The 14,281-nt window shown below is 39.5% G+C and overlaps 1 protein-coding gene across 1 annotated transcript; it reads left to right on the top strand.

Annotated features, from left to right (window-relative positions):
* Nucleotides 1-1,530: 1,530 nt before the first annotated feature.
* On the top strand, nucleotides 1,531-13,870 carry LOC122661910 (very-long-chain enoyl-CoA reductase). The gene is made up of 4 exons (XM_043857422.1): nucleotides 1,531-1,900; nucleotides 2,168-2,207; nucleotides 12,332-13,086; nucleotides 13,470-13,870. The coding sequence occupies exons 1-4, from the start codon at nucleotides 1,832-1,834 to the stop codon at nucleotides 13,536-13,538; spliced, it is 933 nt and encodes a 310-aa protein (XP_043713357.1). The 5' UTR covers nucleotides 1,531-1,831; the 3' UTR covers nucleotides 13,539-13,870.
* Nucleotides 13,871-14,281: the final 411 nt, after the last annotated feature.

Below are 14,281 nucleotides of genomic sequence, written 5' to 3'. Positions count from 1 at the left end.
CTCTATATCGATTGTAAGTAGGTGACTTTGCTGGTCTTTCTTAATGAAATAGCTATAGTTTTACAGTGTAATTAGGTCATGTTACTGGTCTAAAACTAACGGACTGAATAAATGGGGATCATTATCCTCCCAGGTTCCTGTCCGGTTCCTCTTAGGGCTGCAACAGGGCCGGGTTGGGCCAGGCTTTATAGAACCCTAGCCCAACCCTAAGTCCCCTTAGCTGGGCCCAAGCCCGACCCGACCCTGACTCAGGGCCAGAAAAATCCAACCCTGACCCCCCCTCAGGGTTGGGCCGGGCCAACCCTAATTGGCCCTGATCATGGGGAGGGGGAAAGAAATGCATGAGTTGGAATGGATTGGGAAGAACTTATTAATTTTACATAAAATAACAATATAATAAATTATATTATAACACTTATTGTCTTCATATATAGTATATTATATAAAAAAATGTGGGTGAAATTTAAAGTTCATAATGTCTAATTTATATCAATATATATTTTATAGTATAACTTAAATCAGGATCGGGTCGGGCCAGGCCAAGCTTAGCACAAGGCCTCAACCCTAACCCGACCCGACCCTAACTCAGGGCCATAAGTTTCCAGTCCTGACCCACCCTCAGGGCCAAATATCTCAGCCCAGACCCTGTTCGGGCTCAGGGCGGGCCAGGGCAGGTTCGGGCCGGCAGGGCCAAACTTGCACCCCTATTTCCTCTCATAGGGGGTGGAATGATCTAATCCCCTACCTGAACACATTGCCCGAGTGTAGATAAGTCGTCATTTCCACCCCCTATGAGAGGAACCAAACAACTATATCAGGCAGGAAACCTGATAGGAAAAAAATTTGGGTAAAGGAAGACGAGAAAGGATCTTTATTTGCTCCATTTCCTGGGTAGCTCCATTTCCCCAAGTTTCTCTAATAATGGGAGCAGAAATAATTACCTTACCCCTACCCGAACACACTGCCTCGGTGGAGTCCACCCCCTTCTATTAGAGGAACTTAGGGAAATGAAGCGGACAGAAAATGGAGCAGATAGAATACAACGAGAGAGGGCCTTGGTTAGACCAACCAACAATGTTGATTCGATTCACCCAAAATGTATAAAGGGCCTTCGTCAGACCAACCGACACCGACCGAGATTAACCAATGACATCCCTATAAAGCAGTTGTTAAGGGTTTATTGGAAATCTGAAAACAACCATTCTATGGGATAAAAATTGGCTGCTACCCGAATTGCATCTATGTTCCTCTTACCCCTAGGTATTTTTAAAATACTAAAACTTTAGAGGGTAGTATTTGCGAACGCAAAGGAGAAAAGGGGTATTCCAAGTCTGCACCTACGGCAGCAGGAAGGTTGCAGCTAAAATTTTTATCAGTCAATTCCTGTAGTCTGCAGTCCACATAATGTTAATGGACTCGAGCTCGTGACGTCATGTGGGCAAAATACTGAACGATTCCTAAATGGCTTGCCAACAGCCAACTACGAACATTGGTTAGGTCTCCTACCCCAACCGCACGCCATTAAGGCGGGCCATCCGTATGAGTATGACAGAGGCTACGAAATTTCCGAATGCTATTGAATCGTTTTTTCTGTCAACTCGTCAAGCAACCCAACTCTGAAATCTCCGCCAAACACTTCGAGCTTATAAAATTGGGATATGGGTTTAGAAAAATCTGAGCTTTCCCGTGTCTGATTTTTGTTGTCTGATTTTTGTTTTGACCATCTTCTCTTCTTGTGGAGATTCAAATAGCTTGTCTAGAGAGTGAAGGGTTATTGTGATTTTCCATTGGGGAAGTGGTTTTTCTCTCGGCTCTGTTCTATTCTCCGAATATGAAGGTGACTGTTGTTTCACGGAGCGGTAGAGAAATTATTAAGGGTGGGCTTGATCTGGATGCTTCGGTATGTGATGCTTTTTACTTCATTTCTTCTCTTTTTATCAATTTTTTTTTGTGGGTTTTTTGTTGTCATAATTTTTTTTATAAAATTATTGGAGATATTTTTGTGGATCTATGGAAGATTGATGAGCTATTTTTGTTATTAAGTCTTTTTCCCTTGATATGTTAATTCATATGATAATTTCTATCGATTTTGAAGTTTTTATTCATCTTGTTTTCTTTTCTGGTCTTTGTTCTTGTTTGAAAACGTTTTTCTCGTGTTGTTTTGCAGGGTACAGTTAGTGATCTACAAAATGCTATTCACCGTCGAAGTAAGTAATTTTACTGCTCCATGATGCTCAATTTTCGGTGCAACGGAATATGATTTTTCATCCATAATTTTCAACCTTATTTTTTGAGATATAATTGCTCTAAGCTGCCTGAGATTGTTCATGTAAGCTATCCGGTTATAGGTGTGGTCGATGATAGACTTGTTATGTATTATGATGGAAATGTTGGGAATATAATAAATTGCAGTCATTTTACGGAATTACTCTGCGTTATTATTGTTAACAATCTACAACTTTTGGTGGAGGTTTGGATTTATATTGACTATGTTGGAGTTAAAGCTGGGAGCTGGGGTCAGTTAACTTCCATGATGCTAATCAGGGAATGACCTGAACTTGGTACAATGTAAAACCAAGCAGGTCCTGTTAGTTTGGACTCCATAGGATGCAAGGAAAAGGTGTAATGTTTATTTCCATTTGTATATCCTTCCTTATTTTAACCCTTCTTTAATTGGTTGGCACTTTGGCTCTCTCCAAAAAGGAAAAAGGGGGGAGGGGGAGGGGGGGGGGGGGAGAAGATTTTTTTTTTTATGTCTGATAATTTGAGTGGTTCAGTGCAGTGCTAAAGAAACTATCTCTTTTATTTTTTTGTCTGATGTAGAGTCCTGGAAGTAAGGCTAGGTTAGGATCATAATATCTCCAAAATGACAGGGTTGAAAAGTCAGATACATGCTTTAAGGTTTCTGTCAACACCACGACTGTCATGTGAAAATATGCACAATGGGGTGGAGCCGCTGAATAGTAAGGTATTCCACCATTCTCTGATAGAGGTAGTTCAACTGGTGCCATAGGATGGATGAAGAAGTGAACAGAGGAACCATGGCATTATACTCACTATATTAGACCCGTTTGGTATCTTATTCCAAATAAATTTCTTCCTTTTGTGGAAGCTGAGATGAACTGATAAGGGGGCTGATGACTTTGCAAAACAAGAGGTTAGTATGCCTTAGGATCTGTTATGGGAATAATATTCCATTGGGACATTACCGTGCCTCAGGTTTATGGGTGGGTTTGTATTTGAAAAGGGGATTTGAATCAGCTCACTGAGTTGGTTGCCCTGTAGTATTTTTGTATGATTACTTATACCACTACTTCACATATTTCAGTAAATTGTTACTTATCAAGAACTAGTCTAAGGGCACTTGCATTGCACATGCAAGCAAAAACAAAGATCATGGAAGTTCCATATTACTTTCTACATGATTGAAGTCCTTGCATTTGTGGGACCCACAAGTATCGTATCAGCAGGGCAACTTTCAGGTTTTGGAAAAGTTATATGTGAGAGAATGACAAATGATAGAATGTGGATAAGTCTTAGACATTGAGGCTGTGTTTGGTATGCAATTTTGGAATGCATTCCAGACTGAGAACGCATTCTGAAATATATAGGACACCGTATGGTATCCATTCTCATTCTTAAATCTTGGAATGCGTCCAAGAACAAGGCCAATTATAGAATATGATTTTAAGCCATTACACATTCTTGTTCTGTAGTTGGCCTTAGTTTCATAGGATAGCACTACCACGAGAGAGGATGAACACTGGTGATTTCCTCCTTTCTGCCCATCAAGCTAGATGGCGACACCTCTCTCTCCTCCCTTCTCCTCCCTTCTGCTGTCCTCTCCCTCCGTCCCTATCTTCCCTCTTTCTCTCCTGAACGGTTCCATAATGATTCAGCGAACATTCTTATTATTTTAATCCTTTTTATGTGTTTCATCTTTTGGAATTATGTACCACATCTATGGAGTTTTGGGAGGAACAATCGAAGGAGAAGATGAAAACGGTAAACGGTAAAAAACCAGGCAAACTAAGGAAGGAAGCCATGGCCCACCATGTTACTGCGTAGACATGAGCTGAGTGCAAGGGAGGTCAGTCCTGGACGTTGCTACTTTCAACTTTGTTTTAGTAAGTTCGGTTTGGACTTGAGGGAGAGAGAATGAATCCAAGAAGAATATTCAGTTGTTCATCTTCCAATGAAATTTTATCTTCTCGGCATATTAATCTTATTTCCGCTGCGGGAAGCAGAGGTGTTGCTCCGCCAGACTCTTTGAGAGTTCAACAATTCAATCCCTTCACAGAGACGCCAAGTCCGGTATTCTTTCATCATTCTTCTGATCCAATCTTTTACCGACAAATTTTGTGCAAAAAAAAAAAAAAAAAAGAACAATGTCTAGTGTTCATTCTTAAGCCTCTAATGTGGTGTTGGTCTCATTTGTAATATGATTAAGTGGGAGTATATTAGTATTTGGTTACTTGACAAATAGATTTTGTCCATGACTTGTTCGATGAAATGTCTGAGCATTCTTGATGTAGTCCTAGGTAGGAGAAGTCCCACTAGGAACCAGGGGAATAGGGTTACCTAACAAGGCTGGCTGAATGGGACAGATTAGGCTAATTAGGGCAGAATCAGGGTTAGGGTTAGGGTTTCGAGCTAGGGTTTTATTTGGTAATGATGTGCAGGTTTTTAGGAGTCTACTGGTGTAGGTTTGGATTGATTTGGATGAAATTGGAAATCTAGGGTATCGGGTTAGAGGCCTTGTAAAAATGGAGTGTTTTCAGGATCTAGGGTTTAGGGGTGGATTTTGGGAAAGGGGTTTAGAGGGTTTTAATATGCAGGTTTAGGAGGCCTTAATGACATAAAAAGGTTAGGGTTTGGAGGTGTTTTAAAATGCTGCAGTTGGGCAGAATCGGGTTGCAGGTTTAATGGAGAATTAGGGTTGATGGGAGAAGGGATTGTAGATCAGGTCTATGTAAAAGAAGGTTAAAGTAAAACAGGTTCAACTCATTGTAAAGGTAGCAGCTTGAATGATTTGAAAGGACCTCCCGATCTTCACAATGCAAGGAGTCGCAGGAGTCCAGTTACCCTTCACCACCTTGAGATCCACAAGGATGTAAGAGCTCACAGAGGAGCAGAGGCAGCAGCACGAGGGCAGCAAACACAGCTTGAAAGCAGGAGATTTTTATTGCAGAAAATAGTGGGGGAGCCTGCCCACGATCACTAGTATTTATAGTTTTAAAAAAGGGCCAAAAGGCCTTACAGATATTCAGATCTGGATTAGGAATCCCAGATCTGAGTCCTAGTTACAATCCTAGTCACAATATAACTCTACCCTCTTAAAATTGGGAGGGGAGACTAAACAAAGTTTAAACAAAAAAATATAAAGGATGCTCTAAGAGCCAATAGAAATAAAACAAAAAACAGCCAATAGGAAAGAGTCACTTAAATTGGACCAGTGGTTGGACCGGTTCAATCTAAGAGCTCAAAAAAAAACTAAGTATAGAAAAAAAGAGAAAGGCTCCAACACAAAACAGCCAAGTCAAGGCTTCTTCTTCTTTCTAATGCCTGGACCTGCATCAATTCTAAAGCAAGAATTCAATTTAGCCAAACATGTATCCAAACAATGGTCTCATTCTCACTTAAGAATGCATTCTGCGTTCTGAGAATGAGAAAGGGTATTCTCAAAATGGGAATGCGTACAAAACATAGCCTAAGGAAGTCCTTTATTTAGAAATCCTTTAAAAAAATAAAAATAAAAGAAACAATCTTCCTCTTGTTATAATCATTTTTCTGACTTCCATGGTGTAGAATCACTTTAATGATGGTGAATTAGCATCTGAAATCAATATCAGGAAGAAGTTATGATACATGGATGATTAGAATGCATAGCAATTAAGAACAACTTCTTTAGCATTAGTAGATGTTGATATTGGATAACAATAAAACTGGGAAGGTCAATTTTCAACCCAGATAGTGACTGTTGAAGTTGAATGCACAGGTCATTGGGCACTTAGAACAGCTATCAGTATACCACAAGCACAAGTATCTCAGGTGTACATGGTCCTCTCCAAATCATACGACTATTTATCATGATGTTTGTTTTTTGGTAGTATGGTATGACTAGTGGTATAGAAGTATTCACCATAACAATATGCACACACTCTCCTCTCAAAGTACTTGATCAAGTAGCATATGCTTTGTTAGACTGGCATGACCCAATCTGGAAGCCCAGGCCAAAGAAAATTAGGTCCAAACCTGGATTTAGGTCTAGTAGGGGTATTTAGAGCATTTTCCTTTTTATTTAGGGTAAATGTTTGGTCAATTTAATATTTTATTCATGTTTGTCAGCTATCATAGGAGAGATAGGAGTCCAGTTTTCAGTTTTCCAGTTTGATTCAACTTTGTTTAGGGTTAGGGTTAGCTTTACATGAACATATACTCATTGATTTTCAGAGATTTGGAATGGAAATTCGAGTAAATGCTGGTTGCTGTGAGAGTTGACAGATTAGTCGAATGCTTGTTTCTTCTTCCTTTCTGATCAGATTTCCTTCTTCCAATCTGTCTTCTCTTCTGGTCGGATATCTCTCACTACCCTTTCCTTTATTCTTTTCATTTATTGTTGTGAGCTTTTATTCTCTTCTGTTCCTTGTTTTTCTCCCATTCTGCTACTGTTTTCCCCCTTTTCCCTACTGTTGGCGGTACCACTGGGTTGAAAAGAAATCTTCAGAACTCATCTGAAACCTCATGGTTTGGGCTGATATTTGAGTGTGTTCTTCCCCACCCTAAGGCGACTCAGATTGTAGAGTTTGAGAGTGAAAGACCATCTGAATTAAAATTTCTACATCTTGGAATCTGGTTCTGTTCTTACCGCCTGGTCCTGTTTCAGAAAAATTCTGTTGTCTTACCACTTGATCTTTCAAAATGAAACTTGTTGCATTTATGAGGCCTTGTAGTGAGGATTCTTTCCCCAGAATTTCAGTTTGATTGGGTTCCATATGGGTGAAAATATTCATCTGCAATCAGATTGGTTTACCGCTGGTTTCTGTTTTAACAAGAGGAAGGAGACATCAGGCTTCAATATTTGCAAGGGCAATTCTTTGTAATTATTCAAAAGCTGCTTTCATAAATTGTCTCTGTTTAGTGTTTACCCCATCTTATCTGAAATTCCAAATTAGCCCTTCCTCTTTAATTTAATTAATATTCTGTCTTTTCTATTTACCTTATCCAAAGGTTCTAAACTTCCCAGAAGTGACAGAATTGCCATTATTCTGTTAAAATTGAGTTTTTATCACTTTGTTTGGCCCATAGTGACCTGAATTAGGGTTTTGTAACGACAGGATTGCATTAGTACTCTTCAAAGCCTAAATGAAGACATTACCAAGCTAATCAGTATGGAACTGAACTTTATGTGCTTCTACAGCCCCAAAATGCATTGTTGCTATAATAGCTCATTGGTGGACCATTAGAACCTTGGGACATCCATACATTATCTGTCATCTGGCAGCTAGCTTAATCAATGAATTAGGTGATTCAGCCCCTTCTGATCCTGGGAGTCAAGTTATGGATTGCATGTTGAAACTGGCGAACAACAACAACAACAACAACATAGCCTTATCCCAACTAAATGTGGTCGGCCACATGGATCCTAGCACTCCAATCAGCTCTATTCGAAGTCCTAAATGATACAAGGCCTAAGAGAAGCATGTCTTTCCTCACCACTTCTTCTATGGTAAATGTTGGCCTGACTTTGTTCTTATGGTTCCCTCAATCTGAATCAAATCACTCCTCCGTACTGGGCAACCCAAGGCCTCTGTTGAACATGGCCATGCCACCTCAAACGCCTCTCTCGAAGCTTATCATGAATCGGAGCTACTCCCAGCCTAGCTCTAATATGTTCATTCCGTACTTTATCCTTTCTAGTTTTGTCACACGTCCATCTCAACATCCTCATCTCCAATAAACTTAGTTTATTTATGACACTTCTTAACTACCCAACATTCCACACCAGACATTATAGCCGTTCATATGATAGTCCTATTAAATTTTCCTTTCAACTTTGAGGGACTACGCCGATCACATAACACTTTGGACGCACCTCTCCAATTCATCCATCCTATTTTAATTCTCCGAGCAACATCATCATCTATGTTTCCATCTTTATTTACGATAGAGCCCAGATATCTAAAATAGTCACTTTGTGGAATCTCCCTCTCATCAATATTCATATTACCACATCATTATTTGTCCTAATGTGGCTAAAGTTAGACACCATATATTCCATCTTAGTTCTACTTATCTTAAGACCTTTGGATTTTAAGGTCGATCTCCATAGCTCCAACTTGGCGTTAATTCCTACTTTTGTCTCATCCACCAAAACAATATCATCCGCAAAAAGCATTCACTGAGGAACCTCATCTTGTATGTCTTTGGTTAAATCATCCATGATAAGCGCAAACTAATAAGGGCTTAAGGGTGATCCTTTATGTAAACCAATTGTAATTGGGAATTCACTACTCTGACCCCCCATTGTTCTTACGCTAGTCACCACACCATCATACATATCTTTAATTATGTCCACATAACATGACACCTTTCTCTCTCTAGAATATTCTAGATTAACTCTCTAGGTACTTTGTCATAGGATTTTTATAGGTCAATAAAGACCATATGAAGATCCCTCTTTCCCTCTCTATATCTTTCCATGTGTCTCCTAAATAAGAAGATAGTTTCCAACTTGGATCTTCTTGGCATAAAACCAAATTGGTTCTTCGAAATAGTTGTTTCCTTTCTTAGGTGGGTTTCAATAACCCTCTCCCATTACTTCACCGTATGCCTCATTGGTTTTATGCCTCTATGAAATTTGTAAGATTAAGACATGAATTACATGGTCTCAAAACCCTATCAATGGACTCTTTTGAAATCCAACAGAGCAATTCTTGGAGATGGCTTTGGGAAAAGAAAAAGGAATTCGAAAGGAAACTTCTGCTGAAGTGAAAATATAATATATAGGCTCTTTGCATTAGAACCTCCAAATAAGAGCTAACAGTAAAAAATTATAAGGATGAAATATTATCACCTATGCTTTGTAAATAATTTAGCGTAAAAAAGAATAATGTTGAACAGTCTTGTATATTTATAGAAGATATTATTTAAGCAGAGGGAGGTCTTTATTTGTGAGGTTGTGAAGAATGACATGCATAGCCTTGGTCTTGTGCCAAGTATGACCTTAGATAGAGCCTATTGGAGGGTAAGGATCCATGCTGTTGACACCATGCAAAGCCTTGGTCTTGGGCCAAGTATTACTTTCATTTTTCATTTTCCATCTCTCACTTTTCTTATCTCATTTCTTCATTCCTCTTACTTTCATTTCCTTGTGTCTCAGTTTTCCCTACGTTCTTTTGAAAGGATACATGTAGCTGACCCCATTTAGTTGGGATAAGGCTGAGTTGTTGTTGTTGTAGGGAGGTCTTTATTGGTGCTTGTTGGCACCCTAGTCTGTCACATTTGCAAGATGCTTATCGAGACTATTTCAGGATACACTAACGTTTAGAAGGGTTCAAGAACAGGAGACATTAACATCATATGAAGATAAGTTAAAAACTTGGGTAAAATACACGTACCCCCCTATAATGCACCCAATATTCCTCATGCCCCCCTAGGTTCTGACAAGTCCACACGCACCCCCTCAAAATTCCACGGACCACCCTTACTTTACCCCCCTAAAGCCATTTAAGTCCACACCGTTAATTTTAGGCGTTAAATGCTAACGTTAAGAAGGTAATGTACAATTATACCCTTTCTAGTGCTAAATTACCAAAATGCCCTTAAGTTAAACATAAGTTAAAATAAGTAAAATACCCATCTTTTAACCACCCATGTAATTTGAAAAGACCTTTTTGCCCTGCCCTATTCTTCTTCTTTGCTTGTGATTTTTGCGATCGATTGTAGGCCTTGAGACTGGTTCTTCTGAAACACCTCCATGGGTTTGGTAGTCTCATTGGGATTTCGAAGCTGATCTGGGTTTACTTTGGATCCCCTGACCTTCAAGTTTCCCTAGATCTCCGACGCCGATCCCGTTACCGTGCTCAATCAAACTACTCTGCACCTACCTCCTGCGTGCGATTTCAATGTCACTATCGATCTGGTTACAGGGGTTTAGATCGTTGAAGAGTTTCAATCCTTCTCGAAGTGCTGGCAGTGTGAGGTTTCATTAGGTGGAGAGCTTTGTAGATGCTAAGATCTTCACTGTTGAAGAAGCCGCCAAAGGTTTCGTCTCTGTCGGCGTATAAGCTAAGGCGGATCCTAACCGGAGGACTCAACGGTGACGGCAAGGGATTTAATTTCTGTTGGATGCCTCAATCAATTCCTCTGTTCCTCTGACAATAATGTTGGGAGAATTACCCAGATGGTGGATTTCCTTTCACCGCTAGACCTTCTCAGCTATTTATGCCCTCTGTTCGTTTTGCAACAAGAAGTCGTGTAATGTGGGGTGGTGCCAATCTCTTATCCAAATGGCTGATTCCAATTTTGGTTCGAGTGTTGTGGAACAAAACTTCATAGGCCCTCATCCCTCCCCAAGAATCAACATCAAATTGACTGACTTTTTTGGCGGGCTTCCTCCATATACTCCGGCAACTAATATTCTCTACATTCCGGTAAGCTTCTAAGAAACCATGAACAAGGGTGCGAAATGCTAGGTTGGACAATAAAAAGGAAGCAAGGCAGGACTTAAGGAACTATAGATATGGCTAATAAACTTGGATTTCAAGTAAGAAATCAATAGAATATGGTAACAGAATATCAACCAATGAATTTCAGATCAATCTGGATTGAAATAAACAAGATGGGATAAATAGCTTCTAAAACTGGGTATTGCCAGAGAAAGTACAGAACTTGAAATTGCTGATCCGAATTTTGAAGAACGAACAAGGGAAATTAAGAACGGAAGGGAAAGTAAGAAGCAAGGGTACTTGAAAGATCAGTGTAGTTCGTTATGCATCCGCTCAGCTCTCAACTTTTATTTACCTGTAAATTCTCACAAGCAACCCAATTCCTCTGTTCATGGAATCGTTGTCTACCGTGGAACAAAATTCATGGAATCTTTCGGATGTACATTCCCATAGCTTCGATAGCAATACCACCAGGCCAACTTCAGGATTTGGTTGGTGGGTGACAGCAGGGTTGGGGTGGGAGCAGAGAACCGTAGGGGGGGGGGGACAGAGGAAGGGGGAGCCGGAGCTGAAGTCGGTGAGGGAAGAGGGAGAGCCGGAGGGGAAGGAGAAACCGGAGACAGAGAAGAAAGGGTAATTTGGTCAATAAAAAAAAGTTATTAGCATTTAACGCCTAAAATTAACGGTGTGGACTTAAATGGCTTTAGGGGGGTAAAGTAGGGGTGGTACGTGGAATTTTGAGGGGGTGTGTGTGGACTTGTCAGAACTTTAGGGGGGCATGAGGAAAATTGGGTGGATTATAGATACGTGTATTTTACCCTAAAAACATTATAAAGTCAATCAAATGATTCTCCACAAATACTTGCAATACTCTTTAAAGCTATGCTGAAACTAAGGTAGCATATCCTAAAAGATGTGTTAGGTCTGTTACAGAAGCCAGTTGGTGGAGGCTAATTTAATTTGATAAAGCTTTCATTGAAATGTGCACATATTATAAGAGGTTGAAATACTTTTGACCTTGAACCTACTGCAATTAGCTATAAAATCCTGCTCGATCTATTTTGTTTAGCAGTTGGATTTGTAATTCCATTGTTCAGAATGGATGTTTTGACTTTTTCTGCCCTCTTCCTTTTTAAGTTTTTATTTGATGATCATCTGTCTATTTCAGTCGTTGTTTGCATGACAGACTAAATTACTGCTCATGCCACTAATTTTTTTTCAACTCTTTTGAAACTTATTCTAAGTTCAAAGTTCTGAATTGGTCTATAATGTTGTTTACAAGGAAAAGAGACTGAATTACTGTAACTATGAGGAATTTGTGAATTTGTTTTTAAGGCATTTTTTTTTTAATGTAGCATAGCTGATATGCTTTTCTTAGGCTTTGTCTTCCTTCTTGTATAGACACTTTTCATTGGAAAGATTATAACTGAAGTCCATTTTAAGCAACCTAGAAACTTTTCAAAAATATCCAGCAGTCAATCATACGTGGAATTCCATATGAATTTTCCTTATAACCATAATCTCTTGCCTCTTCTTTTTCATCACTTCCATTTTGTCTATTTAGTTATTTATCTTTTCATATGTTTGTCCATTCATGAAGAACTTAAATTTCTTAAATTTTTTGAACCTGGATATTGATACCACTTTCTGATGTTGAGCAGCTAAAAAATACTATCCTTCTAGACAGCGTCTCACCCTGCCTCTACAGCCTGGATCAAAAGAGAGGGCTACTGTTCTCGACCCCAGGAAAGTTATGCTAGATTATTGTGATGGAAATGCGGACAAATTGACTGTGGTGTTCAAAGACCTGGGCCCGCAGGTTTCCTACAGGACCCTTTTTCTCTGTGAGTACGTGGGGCCTCTGATCATTTATCCCATTTTCTACTTCTTCCCTGTGTACAAGTACTTCGGCTACAAAGAAGAACGCGTTATCCGCCCTGTCCAGACTTATGCATTGTACTATTGGTCCATTCACTACTTTAAACGTATGATGGAGACAATCTTCATCCATCGGTTTAGCCATGCAACTTCACCCCTCTCCAATGTGTTCCGCAACTGTACTTACTATTGGACATTTGGCGCATACATAGCTTACTATGTGAACCACCCACTTTATACCCCCGTAAGTGACCTCCAGATGAAGATTGGGTTTGGTTTTGGGTTGATCTGTCAAGTTGCAAACCTCTATTGTCATCTCTTGTTAAAGAACCTGCGGAACCCTGATGGGAGTGGAGGGTACCAAATCCCAAGAGGCTTTCTGTTTAATATAGTGACCTGTGCAAATTACACCACAGAGATCTATCAATGGTTGGGCTTCAATGTAGCAACACAGACAGTTGCAGGCTATTTGTTCCTTGTTGTCGCTGCTTCTATCATGACTGACTGGGCCCTTGGAAAGCACCGTCGTTTGAAGAAGGTAACTGTTAATTGCCATCTTGCTTTTGCATGCATAAAAAGGATAAATAGAGGATGTTTTCCTTTTCACTGGTAAATAGTTGCTGGTATTTATGAAGACTGTCTATGCCTACAGATGAATTTTGGGACTTTAGTATGACTTGTGGTCCTTTCTAATATATCCCTAGTATGGGGGTCTATGCCAATATGGACTTGATTAATTGGTCCTACCATGAATCAGGTTGTTGAGATTTGGTAATGCTATAGATTTCTAAGGAAAACCTTCATTTGCAATTCCATGAATGTACATCAAATGTATCCCATAAATGTGAACTTCATATCATTTTTCCATTTCCCAGCCTCTGTTTCATTTTTTGTTTCTAACTTTCCATCCTCAATCTGCAGTTATTCGATGGAAAGGAGGGAAGGCCGAAGTATCCACGCCGTTGGGTAATATTGCCTCCGTTCCTGTGAAATACAGTGACAGAACCTGCTAAATAAAACAGCAAGATTTCAAGCTTGCTGAAGGTTAAGTCTTGACACAGGAATGCTTAGACTATGTTTCACCTTCCTTTGTGACTTCTGTGCCACTCTTTATGGAGTTTAGATAAGGATTCTACCGAACATATTTTTTTTCGTGCAAGATGAAGAACTCTGTAACCTATTGGTTTACATTAGAAGGAAATGGGGAATAGAAGAGAACCATGAAGAACTCTGCTCTTAGGCTGTAGAGCTTCAGTTCTCAGTGAGTTTCCTTGTTCATCTGTAGTTTGTTGTTTCCATTAAATTCATCAATTGCTGTTTTTGTTTATGTTGCTTGTTTCCAGGAATCCTACAGTTGGTTAAAAAAAAAAAAACATATTGTTTGATGCATCTGTTTTTTCACCTATTAACCTGTTTATATGTTAAATTGGGAGAGCTCAACAAAAAAGATATTTTTGTTCCAATGCACCCTCCTATGTTTGCCACTAGTCAAACTCGTTTAGGCTGAAACGTGACATGTAGACCGGAGGTTTTTTGGTTTACTAAAATGTAGGCCTCATCTTACCATGTGGTGGATATTTGGGGTTGTTCTGACAAACAGACTCTGGAAACATTTGTTTTTTGAAAATATTCAAGGAAATCAAATGGAGATACTCATTGTCAACTAGCTGAGGACAGCATTTGGAGATATAAATAGATGAGCATTTGAAATATACATATATATTCATTTACAT

Source organism: Telopea speciosissima, chromosome 5 (genome assembly GCF_018873765.1).
Source record: "Telopea speciosissima isolate NSW1024214 ecotype Mountain lineage chromosome 5, Tspe_v1, whole genome shotgun sequence".
In the NCBI taxonomy this organism is placed as follows: domain Eukaryota; kingdom Viridiplantae; phylum Streptophyta; class Magnoliopsida; order Proteales; family Proteaceae; genus Telopea; species Telopea speciosissima.
The sequence above is the reverse complement of the archived record's forward strand: the minus strand, read 5'-3'. Positions and strand labels throughout refer to the sequence as shown.